The sequence below is a fragment of the Battus philenor genome, unplaced genomic scaffold (genome assembly GCF_028537555.1).
Source record: "Battus philenor isolate CCGP_79_NKW_IND1 unplaced genomic scaffold, ilBatPhil1.0.hap1 SCAF_13, whole genome shotgun sequence".
Taxonomy (NCBI): domain Eukaryota; kingdom Metazoa; phylum Arthropoda; class Insecta; order Lepidoptera; family Papilionidae; genus Battus; species Battus philenor.
The window spans coordinates 8,827,355-8,842,198 of record NW_027181675.1 but is presented as its reverse complement, the minus strand read 5'-3'; the positions used below and the strand labels follow the sequence as shown (position 1 = coordinate 8,842,198).

Here is a 14,844-nt window from a genome sequence, read left to right as displayed (position 1 = left end):
GAAGATTAAATAAAATCTACCTTAAAAATTTACCGCAAAAATATATGGCCAAAAACACTAGTGAATAGAAATTTACGTGATATGATTTTAGTTAAATATTTGTAATTATACGGGAAAGTGATGAATATAAAATCATTTTTGAATTGCTTAGAAAAATAAACTTGAAATAACTAAAATTTAATTATTTACCAAGATTAACAAGGAAATAAAACAAGTGCTTTTAGATATACAGCTGTTTTATTTAAAACTTTGAAACATACGCAAATCATTTACATAATGGTAACGTTTGTATCACATAACATAAAAAATATAATGAAAATGAAATTATCATGGAAATCACATTTTTCTTACAAAATAAAATAATTTAGTAAATTAATTTAACTAGACGAATGATAATTCATTAAGCTCGATTTACATTATTTCTTTGCTAGTTATCTTTGGTGAAATAAAAATATTGTTTATAGGTGGAATTTAATCGACATATGTATATCACAGTGTTCGACAATAAAATAGAGCGGTAATATTGTAAATTAATTTAATAAAATAGGTTGACGAAATATTCTTAATTTTTAATGAGCTTAAACTATACACGCACAAGTAGTGACATTTATATGAGTATCATAATGAAAACGAGTAAATCATGGTTATATAATATGTTTAACTCAGTCTATTGGTTGCCGAAGATGCTATTATATGTATAACGTGATATGCAAGTAGTAATTATAGGTTTATGACGTTAAAATATATTCTGTTAAGTGGAGTTGATTACGTATTTTACTTTATTGACTTAAGAAGAATAGTCTAAACTGATGATTTGCTACAGGCATTGATATCGCCAATGCTCTTGACTCGCCGGTGTCGCTTCTGTTTAATCGCTGTATCGTCCATAGATTTTGCGGGAAGCGGTGAGCTAACTCTATGAGTGTGGTCTGCTTTTTGGCCGTACCTAAAATGGTCACATAAAATAGGGTGTAAGTAGTGAAAAACTTAATAGGATTGCCAGAAGTAACATAAAACTCACCTATGTGTGATACTGGCGCCTTCCTTAATGTCATTTAATCTCTGCAGACTATCCCGTGTAGATACGCTCGATTGCGAATATAGACTGAGGGGAGTATAAATTGGTTCGTATTCCTGTAGGGTCGGCGGGGGAGCGTAAGTCATGCTTAATTGTGACAGAGTTCTTACGCCGATAGGCGGAGAATATGACATTTGATAAGATTGTCCGGTAAGACTCAGAACACTCGAGCTTTCGCTTGAACTCGACGGTGAAGTTCTATCCGGTTTGGGTTTTAAAGCTCCCAAAGCCCGAGATATGGAGCCCTTTAATATAAAAGACATGATTATAAATTTCGTAACATTGTGATACAAATAAAATCTATTGTAACTTACTCTTAAACTATGTCTCCTTGAATCAGCTGTAAAATCAATACCAGGCAATCCTGTGGCCACAGATCGGGAAAATGGTCTCCCTAACATCCTTATTTGGTGTCCAAACATATTCCTGGGAATAAAACGTAGTTTAAATTATAATTAATAAATTTGACAAAAATCGTCGAGGTATCTGATAAAAGCCAGGCAGAAACACATTTCATATTATTTTTTGTTATATCATCAAAATCGCGCTAGTTTCAAAATCTGCTAACACAGAAAGCCTTTCATGCATTATGTATTTTTTACACGTTTAGATATCACAATTTACTATCGTTGCAAAGAGAGGTTTTCCTTAGACGCCATCTAATTGATTAAAATAATTTCATTTTGAAATATACAACGGCATTTAGATATTTGGCATAGACACCAAAAGCATGATGCACTTGAACATAATACCAATCATGCTAACAGTGAACGAGTACGATGATAAAAAATTAATCTAAAACACTTAAATCCTAAAAACAAAGAAATGTACTGAACTTGTTGAATGCATGTTCAAGCGATTCATTTAATATGCAGTACTATTCTCTGTGATTACGAATGAAAATAAGGAGAAATATAAAAATGTTTAAACCAAGTAGACAAGCATGTCGGTGTACTCAAATAAATAAATAAATATAAGAACATAAAACGCACGATGTTTAATATAAGAAAGAAAGTCTGTTTCATGGAGAAAAAGTGGAGAAAGCCCGAAAAGTGCGATCTAATGATGATGACAGAGAGGCATTCATGACGTATCCATAAAATGATCGTTACCGTTCTGTCTCGATGCAAGGACCGCCAAGTACAAAGGTGATGATTTAGAAAAGAAATTGGCTCGACATCCGTAAGATATATCTTTTATGAGCTTTTATTCACATTTATATGTTAATGCATAGTGTTACAAGTGAACCTAATGTACATTTTGTTTTAATTTTACATTGTTAATGTATACAAGTCAAAACATACTTATTTTACATTATTGAGTATTAATATACTTTTTTATGTAGCTACTTCAAATGGATCCGAATTAAATCTCTATTAGAATATACAGAGAAAGTAAACAAGTACGTTTCTGTTCACCAATAAGATTACGAATGATTTCCGGAGATTAAACCATTAGATAAATATATTTATGTTTTGGGATATGGAGTACCCCCTACAACAATTACACGAAGCATTTAATGCTTTATCGTAAATATTAACTAAGTTTTATGTTATACATTTACTAAATATACCAAATTCCGAATAACATCAAATCTGACATCTATAAACTACATCGAGATACTAGGGGGTTACAGTAATGACAGCGCAGCTTATAGTTTATCATAAAATGCGTAAAGAACAAAAAGTAGTATCTTTATTATGATCGCAACTTCTCGTGGTATTTTCTTACAAATCACAATTCCTATATTTTTATCAGTCTTCATCGCTCGTAAAGAATTCGATCAAAATTTTCAATGTTTGAAATTTTCAGAATGTTCCCTACAATGTTCATTTTTTCCAAAAAAGTAATAATTTGTGAAAAAATAGCAGTTTTACAAATGTTTGTTATAGTGGAATTTTACATAGGTACAATTTCAAAAGTTGGACATCGAAGCAAAATTTATTTTCTGAAGGAAAGCTTTTTGATTTTCGTAGATTTATCTTTGCTTTGTGGACAACATGGATGCTCGGGCAGCCTCCACTTGCAGTTCTTCCACCTGGCAAAATATCGTATACCTGCAGGATTGCACCTTACATTATAATCAACTACAGGTTGCTCACCTACGGGATTGTGACTGAGTGAACACTACATCTCTTCATGCAATGCACATTTCTTTTCAGCTTTACGGTTTGATAGATTATGTTTATCAATAATATATCCAAATAAAATTATCACGTGTAGGCATTTTGTTTAGATTAATTTTGATATTACTTCAACAATAAATTTACTTTCGTAACCGTAAAAAGCAATTTTCATTACTTTGTAATGAAAATATAACACTTTAATTCAATATTATTTAAAGTGAAAACAGTGTTACATTTTCAATTTTTCTTAATAATTGAATGTCGTAGGAAATATAATTACCTCGCTGGGATGACCAAGGCGTCAAATTCTGCGACTAAATGTCTTCTTATAATGCTCTTCGATGGCGGTATGCCCAACGCAGTAGCCATCGTTTCCCCGGTAAACGACGGCTCTAATACTACTAATCCGCCGTGAACGCCGCTGTCTGGTTTAAAAAATATAGATCTTTTTATAGCAATTACTATTGCGTAGTAATAATAATCATTTCGTTTTAATGATACCTTTAAGATTATCGGCGAATTCTCCTAAATCGATATTGTGTGCCCAGCGCATGAATCTTTGATTGGTCCATACTAAAGGATCAGCATCTACATTTTCACATTGATGACGTCTCACAGCCAAAGCCTGGGAGATGATTTTAATTTAGTTATGACCATAAAACATTATTTTTAAACGGACAATAGTTTTGCACTTACTTGTCTATCATATTTCATTATCCTTAGAAGATGAATGCCGTGAACTATTGAAGCCTGATGGAACTTTCGAGTCACTCCTAAATATTTTTCAAGTTCTTTTTTGCTGATTGTGTCTAACATACGGGCATCAACCAAATTTCCCAAGAACGATTCTGCGTACTGCCAAAAAAGCAAAGATTTTTTTTTTACTTTTAAACAAAGTCGACATTGAAAAAGATAATGAAACTAACCTGCGATAAACCCAAGTCCGGTAACCATTCCGCAGCAACCCAAGCGTGGTTAAGATGACCGATGGTCGGATTCCTTACAAGATCAGGACGACGACGCTCCTCAATCGCCAGACGTAGTTTCTTGCGGTGCATCGGCTGCGTTATGCCCAGTCCCACTTCCAAGTCCGTGTCTGTCAGCTCGAGCAGAACCTGCCCATTCAAAGCACGAATCTAGAAACAACCAGAACACAATATTTGACGCTTATTTGCGTCAATATTTCCGCTAATAGGATTTTGTTTTGTGTACCTGGAATGTTTTATTTATTGGAACATAACTTTAATTATACCTATAAACTAACTAGTTGATAATACATTAGCAACCAATATACGAACCTTGCCACTCTTTACGTTATCAGCTATCGTTGCGGCGTATTGCGGCATTCCCAGCGCTAATTCCATCCATGCTATGATAGCTGGTGCACGCCATCTTGACAGAGGCAGGGAGGCGGCCTCACGCAACGCCGCCTCACTACCGAGCGGTGACCACGCACGATTTGTACCACCCGTACCAGCATACACCGGTTCTTAAGATCGAGTAGAAAAAAAAACTTATTTTTACTTTATTTAAATAAATAAAAATTTTATAATAATCAGTGGTGACTTATGAGATAAAAGGTAGTAATTAACGCACAAATTGTAAGGTGTTGCAATAGTCATTAACGGGAAACTCGTACATAAACCAATTATAATTGAAAGGTCATATCTTTCTCATCATAGTTTCAGGAGTAGGTAGTAGTAGTGTAGGTACTCTACAGCAGGCCATGGGCCTCTTCCATTTATTTTACTAATGCGACGCTTCTAGCCACGTTTGACTTGCTGATTATGATACGGATGACTATTATTCACGAATATTTTTCTTTGCTAGCTCCTACGGCATCCATGGGATGAGAGACTGGAAACTATTCTAAGCTCCGGTACCACCGCGGCAAAGGGAAGGTCGAGATAATGAATAGTCATACGCTTTTGTTTTAATTTGAATCTTTTTATACACACATGTCTTACATTTCATGTCTTATTCTCTCTGTTGCCAAGATTTTTTTTACTATGGAAGAGGGTTTTTAAAATTTTAAATTGATATCCACATTATTAAGATTGTAAATTTAATTTATGCTCAATTTTTTGTTCTTTCAATTTTTTTTATTCTACATTTAAAGGTCATTATTGGCACGACGTTGTATCTACCACCTGTTCGGTTAATAAATGCCTCAAACCTGAGAAGAAAAGGCGTGCGAAACACAATATGATTGAATACATTAAATTGCATCAAATTATAGAAAAGACCAGAAGGTGAAATAATAAAGGTGAAGGTATAAAAGGTGAGGGTAAAAAATATTTCCAATTTGTGCTGTTCAGAGATGTCCCTCACAGTGTAGCAACCCTTAGCCACCAAACGTTCTTTGACAATTTTATTAAATCTGATTATAGAATCATTCTGAATTTCATCTGTGGTTCCATTGTAAAAGCATTTATGTTACCGATAGAAAGATTTACTAACTCGTTTCTAGCCCGCTTCTTTTATTTACATCATAGACGAACGAAACTAACCAAACAACACGGCCCAGTGGTTTGGCAAGTTGAAGTGGCATTGTGCTGGCCATACGCGCACAGAACAGATGGTCGCTAGGGACTTTAGTTTCTGAAGTGGAAACGACGCACCGGAAAGCGCAGCATAGGAAATTCACCCATAAAGACAGACAACCTTATTAAGGCGCTTCTAACCAGTTCTATTTAAAATCTACGTCCTATGGCTGAAATTATGTTGATAATGATATTACACTTTCTAGGATAAGCGGCAATGTTTTTATGAACATACAAAATATTTTCACATAAATACTAAGGAGCAACAGCCAATATATTTTTATTTCATTAATAATTGTATCGACGTAATTAACTGACCCTCACCGCTTTCATGTCCGCTAACGGCAGCGCTGCCTGACTTGGTGCGGTGTCGGCTGCGTGCGAACACACGTGAAATGGATCCCCAGGCGGACCCGCGGCCCCGACCTCCCTTGCCGCCTGCTCGTGACCGCAATCCTCCTACCAGTGCCGATTCACACTCACCCGGGCTCGACAGCTGCTCCACTGACCTGTTTCCGACCAACATGCAAATTATCTAAGCACCAATAGCTTAACGATTTGAGATACTCTCTGTTAAACTAAGGGCGTAGGTTTTAAATCAACTATTGGCATTAAACTATCTCCTCACGCAAATCAGCGGTAATAAATACTTGGTGAATGTATTTAGCATTACCGTAAACCCTGTTTCTTACTAAATATGACGTAGATGCAGTCAAAAGAGGATAAAACGATGTATTACGTTGTTAAGATACGATTAAAAAAAAGACGGAACCATGATTCTTTGTTCTATGAATATTCAAAGGAAAGTTAAAAAGAAATTTTAATTTTAAATCTGACCTTGAAAGCGAGCCGGCATCGATGGAGCGAGTAAATGGTGAGGCGCTGTTATGCGGAGAGAGTGTCGGGCTGCGATCTCGCGGGGTGCTTACTACGAAAATAAGGTAGCTATTAATAAATAAAACTTCTTATTTAAATTTCAACTGTACAATATTTTTTCTAAATTTTAGTTTTCGTATGTACCTTATATAAATATATTGTCCATTTAATGAACTTTCTTTTTTAACTAATACGGCTGTAGATAATAACCAGATTAACGAAACAATGAAATTTGCAAAACTATGTTTACGATCTCTTAATTTTTACAAACTTGGATGCACCGGTTATTGGTTTTTCACCATTGTACTAAATATAAAGACAATGTAAAACCAATCGAATCGATTGCAGCCTCAAGTGAAGATCTGTTACGTATTCAACGTGTTGTTCGATATTATTTTAGACGTTAAGTATTTTTCCAAAATAATAAAAAAATGTGCTTTAGTTATATTTGTAACTCTACTATAATCTGATAAACATAGTTCTTGTGTAAAAACCAAATAAATTAAATCTTTCATTGTTCCGGTAAGTCATTGATAAAAGTAACAGTTTTATTCTAGTAAATGAGCCAGTTGTTAACCATGTTTTTTTATTTGCTAGCATCTTGAAATTAGAGAATATCCAACGAAGACAAGTTTGGAATGAATTTTTTCTTTAAGTCCTTTAACATTGTAGCATACAACTATATAGTAGTAGTTAATATTTAAAAAGAACCTACGTTGATAATGATGTGCAGAAGATACTAATGAAGTTGCATCGGTGTCATAAGGGTCTAGAGAAGGTGGTACACCCTCAGCTGTCGAGTCTGATAAGTTGCCCCCACATACGGAGGTCGCACCCCCATCACTGCTTCCTGTCACTAACAAAGGCTCTATTAATGGCATTAATGTGTACAGTTCACTGTTAATTGCACATTATTTAAAAATTATTTTTCAATTAAATTTTCTTAGCAAATTAAAAAAGAATAATGTTGATACAATACATTATAAAATGACTTTTCGAATGAGCCACATAATAAATTATAATTTTTATTTAAAGTTTTTATAGAATACCCGCCGTCTCCCATCCGTCAAAAATTCTTGGTCAATTGAAGCATGCCAAAAATAAAATTCCAGGCAAGATTAATACTTATGATAGCAATAGTGTTAAAATATGTATATTTGATCAACGCTTCCCCAAAGCAGGTTATGGACTAAATTTCAAGAAATTCTATCTTAGCTGATCTTTACGTAGCAAACCAAATATTAGTATTAAATTTCAAGTCTTTAAGCCTTAGGGTCCTAAAGCAATTGTGATGAATAAAATACACAGGTAGAATTGTATATAGGCTTGACTTCGGCATAGTCAATATTGCCAAGAAATGAAAACTGCTTAAAATTTAATTTCTGAATAGGATGTATTTACAATAATTAGTAGTTACTTTTCGTACAGATGTTACGTTCTGAGTTATTGAGTGTCGCTTGCTTGAGGTCAAGGTTGAGGAAATATATTAAATGGAAATTTACGTGTGCGGGCGCTGATTATCAAATAAGAATCTATTGGCTAGTAAGCCAACAAAGCCATAACTCTTTAATAGGACAGAAGGAGAATAATTTTTTTCTTATCTATTTCTTATTACTTCTATCAATACAAGTCTTGGTTTTGATAAATCAATTCGGAATAAAAAAAACTTGTCTTTTTTCTTGTAATTCGTATGTTAGTTTTGTTCATTAATAAACATTGTTGTAATTAAATAACATACGAATTTTCAGTTTTCAAATTATAAAGTACCTCTGACACCAGAGTCAGCGCTGCAACTACCTCGGTCCCCCATCATTCCCGATGGTCCGCCAAGCATCATCGGTGGTCCAATCCCAAGTGAAGCTACACTTTCTCCTTCAGATAAACATCCAGCAGCTTGTAATTGTCTACGAGCCTAGTACACAAAAAATAATATACACTTATAAGAGTAAGTTGTATTCGTGTATACACAATCGTAATGCTTAAGTGTATACAAGGGTTAATAAAATAGATAAGAGATATCAATAACCTTTTAATAGATATTCAAAATAAGTCAACCGTCTATTATGTATTAACCTAACAACTTTATAGAAACGTAACGACAAATATGCAAAAACTTTATGCAAAATGGTCTTATAAATTCAGTATGACGTTCCTGGAAAGGCTAGTAGTATCTTTGAGATGAATTAATTATTTTTATATCTTATTTGTGCTTATTATAATTATCAATAAAATCATTTGTTATTAAAAAAAATAATGAAATTTAATAAAAGAATGTGCTTATTAATATAATACCACTTACTCAATTAAATAGTAACAAAATTAAAATCAACAACACACTACAATAAATTTATATCGACTGTTTCTACAGGAATACAAAAATATACATAGAACTAAAAATATATTGGCTATAGGGAAGTGAATTATTTGATTCAAAAATTATAAATGAAGTAAGTGGTGGTCGGACAATAAAGGACTGAGACTTCATTCCCCTTCGAGGCGTTCGATTCTCTGGATAAAACCTTATATATGACACTGCTCACAAAAAGGATTCCAAAATTGCTTTAAAGAAGATGGCCAGCAGTTTCTTCTGCGTATTATTTGCCAACCCGCCTTTCAAGCATGGAGATTATGGTATAGCGCCCCATAGATATCTTTAAGGAAAGACTATACCTGTCATTGGGCATCTAAAGGCTGAACTGATGACGACGAAATGAAGTAAGTTGACTAATAGATATGAACATGCAGCTTGTCGCTATTTTAATTTAAATTAAATGATCATGTTCTTTTTAAGTTAAGCGTATTCGTTATCATTTCATTGATTTCGCTCGTATATCATAAAAATATTAAAGAAACAAATGATAAACAAACTGTTAAACTTTAATTTTTCTTTTCAAACGCTTACGGCGTTAAAACAATAAGAGTCAGTGAAAATAACTATTGGCAGAACTAAATCATTTTGTCAGGACAACTGGAATTAACCTAAAAGAAAAAATCATGATAGAAATGTAAAGGTGGTAAAAATTCAAATAATATTTGTTACTACATAATGATAGTTTGAGCGTTATAATTCATAGAATAAAGTACCTCAAACAGTTGTTCCCTGGCATGACGCAATTGTGTATCGCGAGCGCTTAAGGCTGCTGCCAGTTGTAAGGACCTTTCAGCCTCGTCTCTTGCATGCCGGAGCAAGGCAGCGCGTTCCCTTTCTCTTTCCGCGCGTTCTGCGCCAAGCGCTGAAGATGCTCCACTTCTCGAGCGCATCTAAAATGAAATTATTGCTATTTTTGTGGTCTTAATATGAAACTTATATATAGTTAATGTTCATCTTCAGTTCAGAGAAGGGTTATTCTCTCTTGTGGACGTCTTACGTTATGCTTACCGGTTCATGACCTTTACTCAAGTAGCTTAAAATCTCAGTTGTATACATGGTTACCATTATTAAAAAAATCATGTAGCTAATATCACATGTCTTAATAATTTTAGGCTACGAAGCATAATCTGTGGTGCCAATTTGGAAAGTTTTCGGAAAAAAAACTCGTATGAGTTTGAATCTTCTTGTAGATTTTTCTTAGATCAAGGCATATTTTTAACCCCCGTTGGTTTAATATTAAGGATGCCACTATAGGAGAGCTCAATTTGATTACTAATTTTTATCAAATTCGGTTCTTCTGGAACTCTTCTCATGATGTACAACTGATAAATTTAAATAATTCAAAGTGTATGATAAAACAAATACAATTTATCTGTGCATTTGGGAAATAATTTGTTTACCGCAAACAATTACAGGTTATGAATTTTTGATTACCTGATTATTCCAGTCTCCTATATCTTTTTATTCTTTATTTTGATCTTTTTACCGAGTTTTTTAGCTATTTTAGTCCTGCTCTACTTTTAAATATAACATAGTGATAAACACAAAATATAGAAACCGTGACTTGGTGACACATACAATATTATTATTTCTCAGCTCATTATTGTTACTATATATTAATGATTGTAACCACTGATGGCAGTTCTACTTCAATAAATAAATAAATAATTAAATGTTTATTGTGCTATAATAATTAGGACTTTAATATTTTAAAATGGATACATTTAAATATTAAAAATCTATTTAAGTTTTTTCAAAATGTTAATAATTTAAATGAAATGTCTTTTGTGTTACTAACAAAATAATAAGGATATAGTATAATAAAGGATAGAGTATAATAAAGGCCTTGAAATATCATTTTATATGATAATAGCCGTATAAGAAGCCTAATTTCCATAAGTAATTCACCTGTTCATAATTCCTAATAAAGTCTCGCAACTCCTTTTCCTTATCTTCGAGTGTAGCGTAAAGCTGTTTCATCTGGTTGAGTAAATCAAATTTCTCGGCTTTCAACCTCTTCTTATCCGCTTTCAACGCTTAAATAGAAAAATTATAAATCATACTTAATATACATAATTATTAATTTGACCTTTGATCTTTCAACACGTCGTTAATTAATCAAACACATATTGTTTAGTAATACAATAAAACAAAATCATAACGATTTTGTTTTATTCATTTCAGCGGTAGAACGTTCACTCCTGGAAACAAGTACCACCATAGTATTGTAATAATACTAGTTGGACATGGCCTATGACGACAGACAATTGTGACATGATCGTGGTGGTTGGTGGACGACGGTGCGCTTACCAGTCCGTGGTCTCTACTCCAGAACTTTAACGCCCAAGCGCCCATGCGGCATTATCGATTATTCACAAGAAGAAAAAAAGAGGAAAATTGTTATTTTCATTAATAAATTAATAAATGTAAATAAAAAAAAATTTAAATATATGCGTATTTGGCGGCCATCTTAACGCAATATATATAATAATAAACAATTTTCAGGTCAATGCTTCTTTTGGTATTAATCTGTAGCAAGTATATAAGTGAATAAATCTTTGTACACCTGCATAAGTCTACATAAATACCATTACATACAATAATTATAATAAAGCGTAACATAATAAGCAGGTTAACAACAGTTCAACACGTTCATTGTGTTAGGAAATATAATAAAAACTCATGTCAATTCAGCACGGCACCCGAAATTATGTGTCTCCCTTTCTTGCGATAAACCATAACATCTTAATTTCTAGGTGAATGACAAGGATATATATACACTTGCTTTTGATTTCAATTTAGATGTAACAAAATAATTAAAAATAGTATTGATATTAACATATAGCGCTGTAAAATTTATTATCAGTTGCTTTAAATCATAAAAATGTTGCTTTGAGGAATTGTCTATTTAGATACCAGCTGTAGAAATTATCCAGTAATTTTAAAATATGTTAGTGATAATTAATGATTTCATTAGTATGAATATAAATATTTTGACGAAATAATTAAAATTTAGTTTCTTACAATTAACGGCTTCTCTAGCGAGAAGTAATTCCTTCTCTAATTGCTGAGGATCAAGTGCCGGTGCGTCCTCTGATTCCTCTCCCTTGCTTCTTTCGATAAGAGCAGTGCCAGCTTCACCGCGTTCTGCTGCAGCCACTAAGAGGCGACGAACACGTGTGAGTTCAGCCTACGCCAAAAAGAACCAAAAAGTTAATAATATATAAAACACAATCTTTTTTTATAATATTTTATTTACTATCATTATCATCACCTCAACCGTAAAAAGTCCACAGCTGGGCATAAAATTGGCTCATAAATTTCCTACAGGTCTGGTAAGAATCGGCTTGCATCCAGTCTTTCGACGATTTTAGAAAGATCGTCTCTCCACCTTAAGGGTGAACATCCATACTGCTCATCCGGGACGTGGTCTCCACTGCAGAACCTTAAGACTCCAGCGGCCATCTATTCTGAGCGCTACATGGCCCACAACCATTTCTACTTCATGATGAAGTATATTAATTATATTGTTAATTGCTGTAACTATATAGTAATATATAACTATTGCTGTGACTATATATCTATAGTAATTATCCAATAAAAAAATACTTTCTCATCAATACTTTTATTATTTGAGATCAATAATATGTGGTTTATTTACCTGTAGGCGTTCGTTCTCCTGCCTCAATCTACGAGTGATTTGTGTTGCAGTTAGCATACCCGGTGAAGCGGGTATTTCTTCCTGACGAGATCGATCTGAACGCCCTCCTGGGGAGGCTGAACCTACGAATATCAAATATCTGGTTTAAAACGACAAAAAATTAAAAAATATATATTTAGATTAAAATATTAAACAAATAAAGTGAAAAAGTTTGTAACCAATGTATTAAATACCCAAATAAGCATTATATTGTGTTTAGTTATCTCTAAATATCACACCTCCTTCAAGGGTTGCTGTTATATCAGCTCTTGGCTCGGGTCCATCGCTACTTCTTCCCGGAGATGTGGCATCAGGAAGTGGAACCTCTTCTTCTGAACTATCAGCAGGATCAAGTATGTTCCGTTCACTGGTGTTACTGGTTCCTCCATTTCCTATTTCGGCGTATGTACCGCTGTCACTGCCATTTTGGTTTGGCCATTTAACAGGAGACTCCAGTTTCCCATTAGTTTGATTTTCTTTATTATCATCATCTAAAATAATTAAATATTAAACATAATTTACAAATGATGACCCGATATTATTTAAGAAAATAAGGGTTCTTTAATCTTTTCAACACTCAATAATTGATTATTAACATTATTAAAGTAAAAATAAATTAATTTAAAATTGTTACGAACCTATAAATGGGTTGTCTTTTCCATTTCTTGCAGAAACTCTTGTTCTGTTTAATGTACCTTGCTTATCTCCATTTAAAGACCCATTACGAGGTTTGTCTAGGGTCCCGATGAAAAGTCGGCGTTCCGGTGGGATTGGTCTTGGATCTAAATCAGATCGTTCTAGAGCAGAACTCGCTGGGGTAATAAGCGGGTCGGCTGGTTCAGGCTCTGCATCTGCTTCTACTCGAGTGCCAACTGACACTTGTTCATCAACCATTTTGCGTAGTTTCGCCTTAACAAAAGAGTTATTTTTTAAAGACAAGTATGCAGAATTAATGTTTGGTACATCCTATCCAAAAATCTTACGTTTTAATTACTATATTAACAAAATCGTTAGCAAAGTTCTATTTTTGGAGGCAATGATTTCTGTAATTAGGTAATTAAAGTTACACAGGTGATTGATTATTATATAATATATGTAAAAGCTTCAAAAGGGTGTACGTTCGTTCCAAAAACAAAATAACGTAATGATAATATACTAATAAAAAGCGTTTTAAGTCCTGATGACTACAAAAAAATAATTATTGTTTTCCCGAAGACTTTCTACTGCCAGAAATAAATGGACTACTGCATTCCAGTATAAAAAAATCAATGAATGTAACGTATTTCAGAGTGATCACTTTATGCAGCGTGATTGGAAAAAGATTTAACAGCTTAAAAGCTTTTCACTGAGAACTGAGCTAAATATTTACAACCTTAAATCTTTTACGCCTATAACCAATCCCCCATATATAACAGGGTAATTAAATTTAAATTATTTCATTTTATGTTGGTTTCGTAAACTTAAAGTTAATAAAATAACAATATTAATATTTTTAATTAATTATATTTAAGTTCTGTAAATAAAACACATTTGACAATACACCTACCATATAAAATTTAAATGTACTGTTTGTGTGTAAATGTAATATTATTTATCTGTGATCACACAAAAATTGCGATTCTTCTTTTAACGATCTGATCCTTTTGCGCTATAAGTCTTCTTCAAATGACAGCGAATACAGTTAATCATTAATCGATTTTAATAATTCTATAATTTATTTGTTTTTTTTTCAATGTTTACAAAAACGAAAAGTTGGTTCAAAAAAGTTTAACACTAAGTTTTTACCTGGGCGTCACCTAGGATGCGGCGAACTAATGCCATCAGGCCGCCGTGGGGAACTTTGTCATGCTATCCACCACCGATTCGTCGTTTCATGTTTTCGCTCCTTTTATTATTCTACAAGACACATTAATCGGATTACCAAAATGTGTTTTCTCGTAGTTTACTTTCCTTTCAAGGTTCGCTTTGATGTTACTCAAATCTGTAACAAAAACATCGCTTTAAGACTGTTTGATGCATACTTTAATAAACATTCAAAACAATTCTAAGCCTTTGTGCTGCTCCTCGGCACCGCGTTCTTTTCGTCTTCCTGCGACATTAAAAATATACATAATAATGTAAATAAATAATATAACTCTTTAGTTTAAGAA

The 14,844-nt window shown here is 33.3% G+C and overlaps 1 protein-coding gene across 1 annotated transcript; it reads right to left on the bottom strand.

Annotated features, from left to right (window-relative positions):
* Positions 1-801: 801 nt before the first annotated feature.
* Liprin-gamma (liprin protein kazrin) lies at positions 802-14,515 on the bottom strand. Its single transcript, XM_068777420.1, has 19 exons — positions 14,480-14,515; positions 13,333-13,603; positions 12,934-13,185; positions 12,656-12,777; positions 12,019-12,184; positions 10,903-11,030; positions 9,708-9,884; positions 8,391-8,535; positions 7,339-7,491; positions 6,585-6,675; positions 6,072-6,256; positions 4,503-4,693; positions 4,131-4,340; positions 3,901-4,059; positions 3,706-3,829; positions 3,485-3,629; positions 1,393-1,504; positions 1,022-1,323; positions 802-946 (listed from the first exon to the last, which is right to left on the bottom strand). Exons 1-19 carry the CDS (start codon positions 14,513-14,515, stop codon positions 802-804), a joined length of 3,114 nt encoding a protein of 1,037 aa, XP_068633521.1.
* Positions 14,516-14,844: the final 329 nt, after the last annotated feature.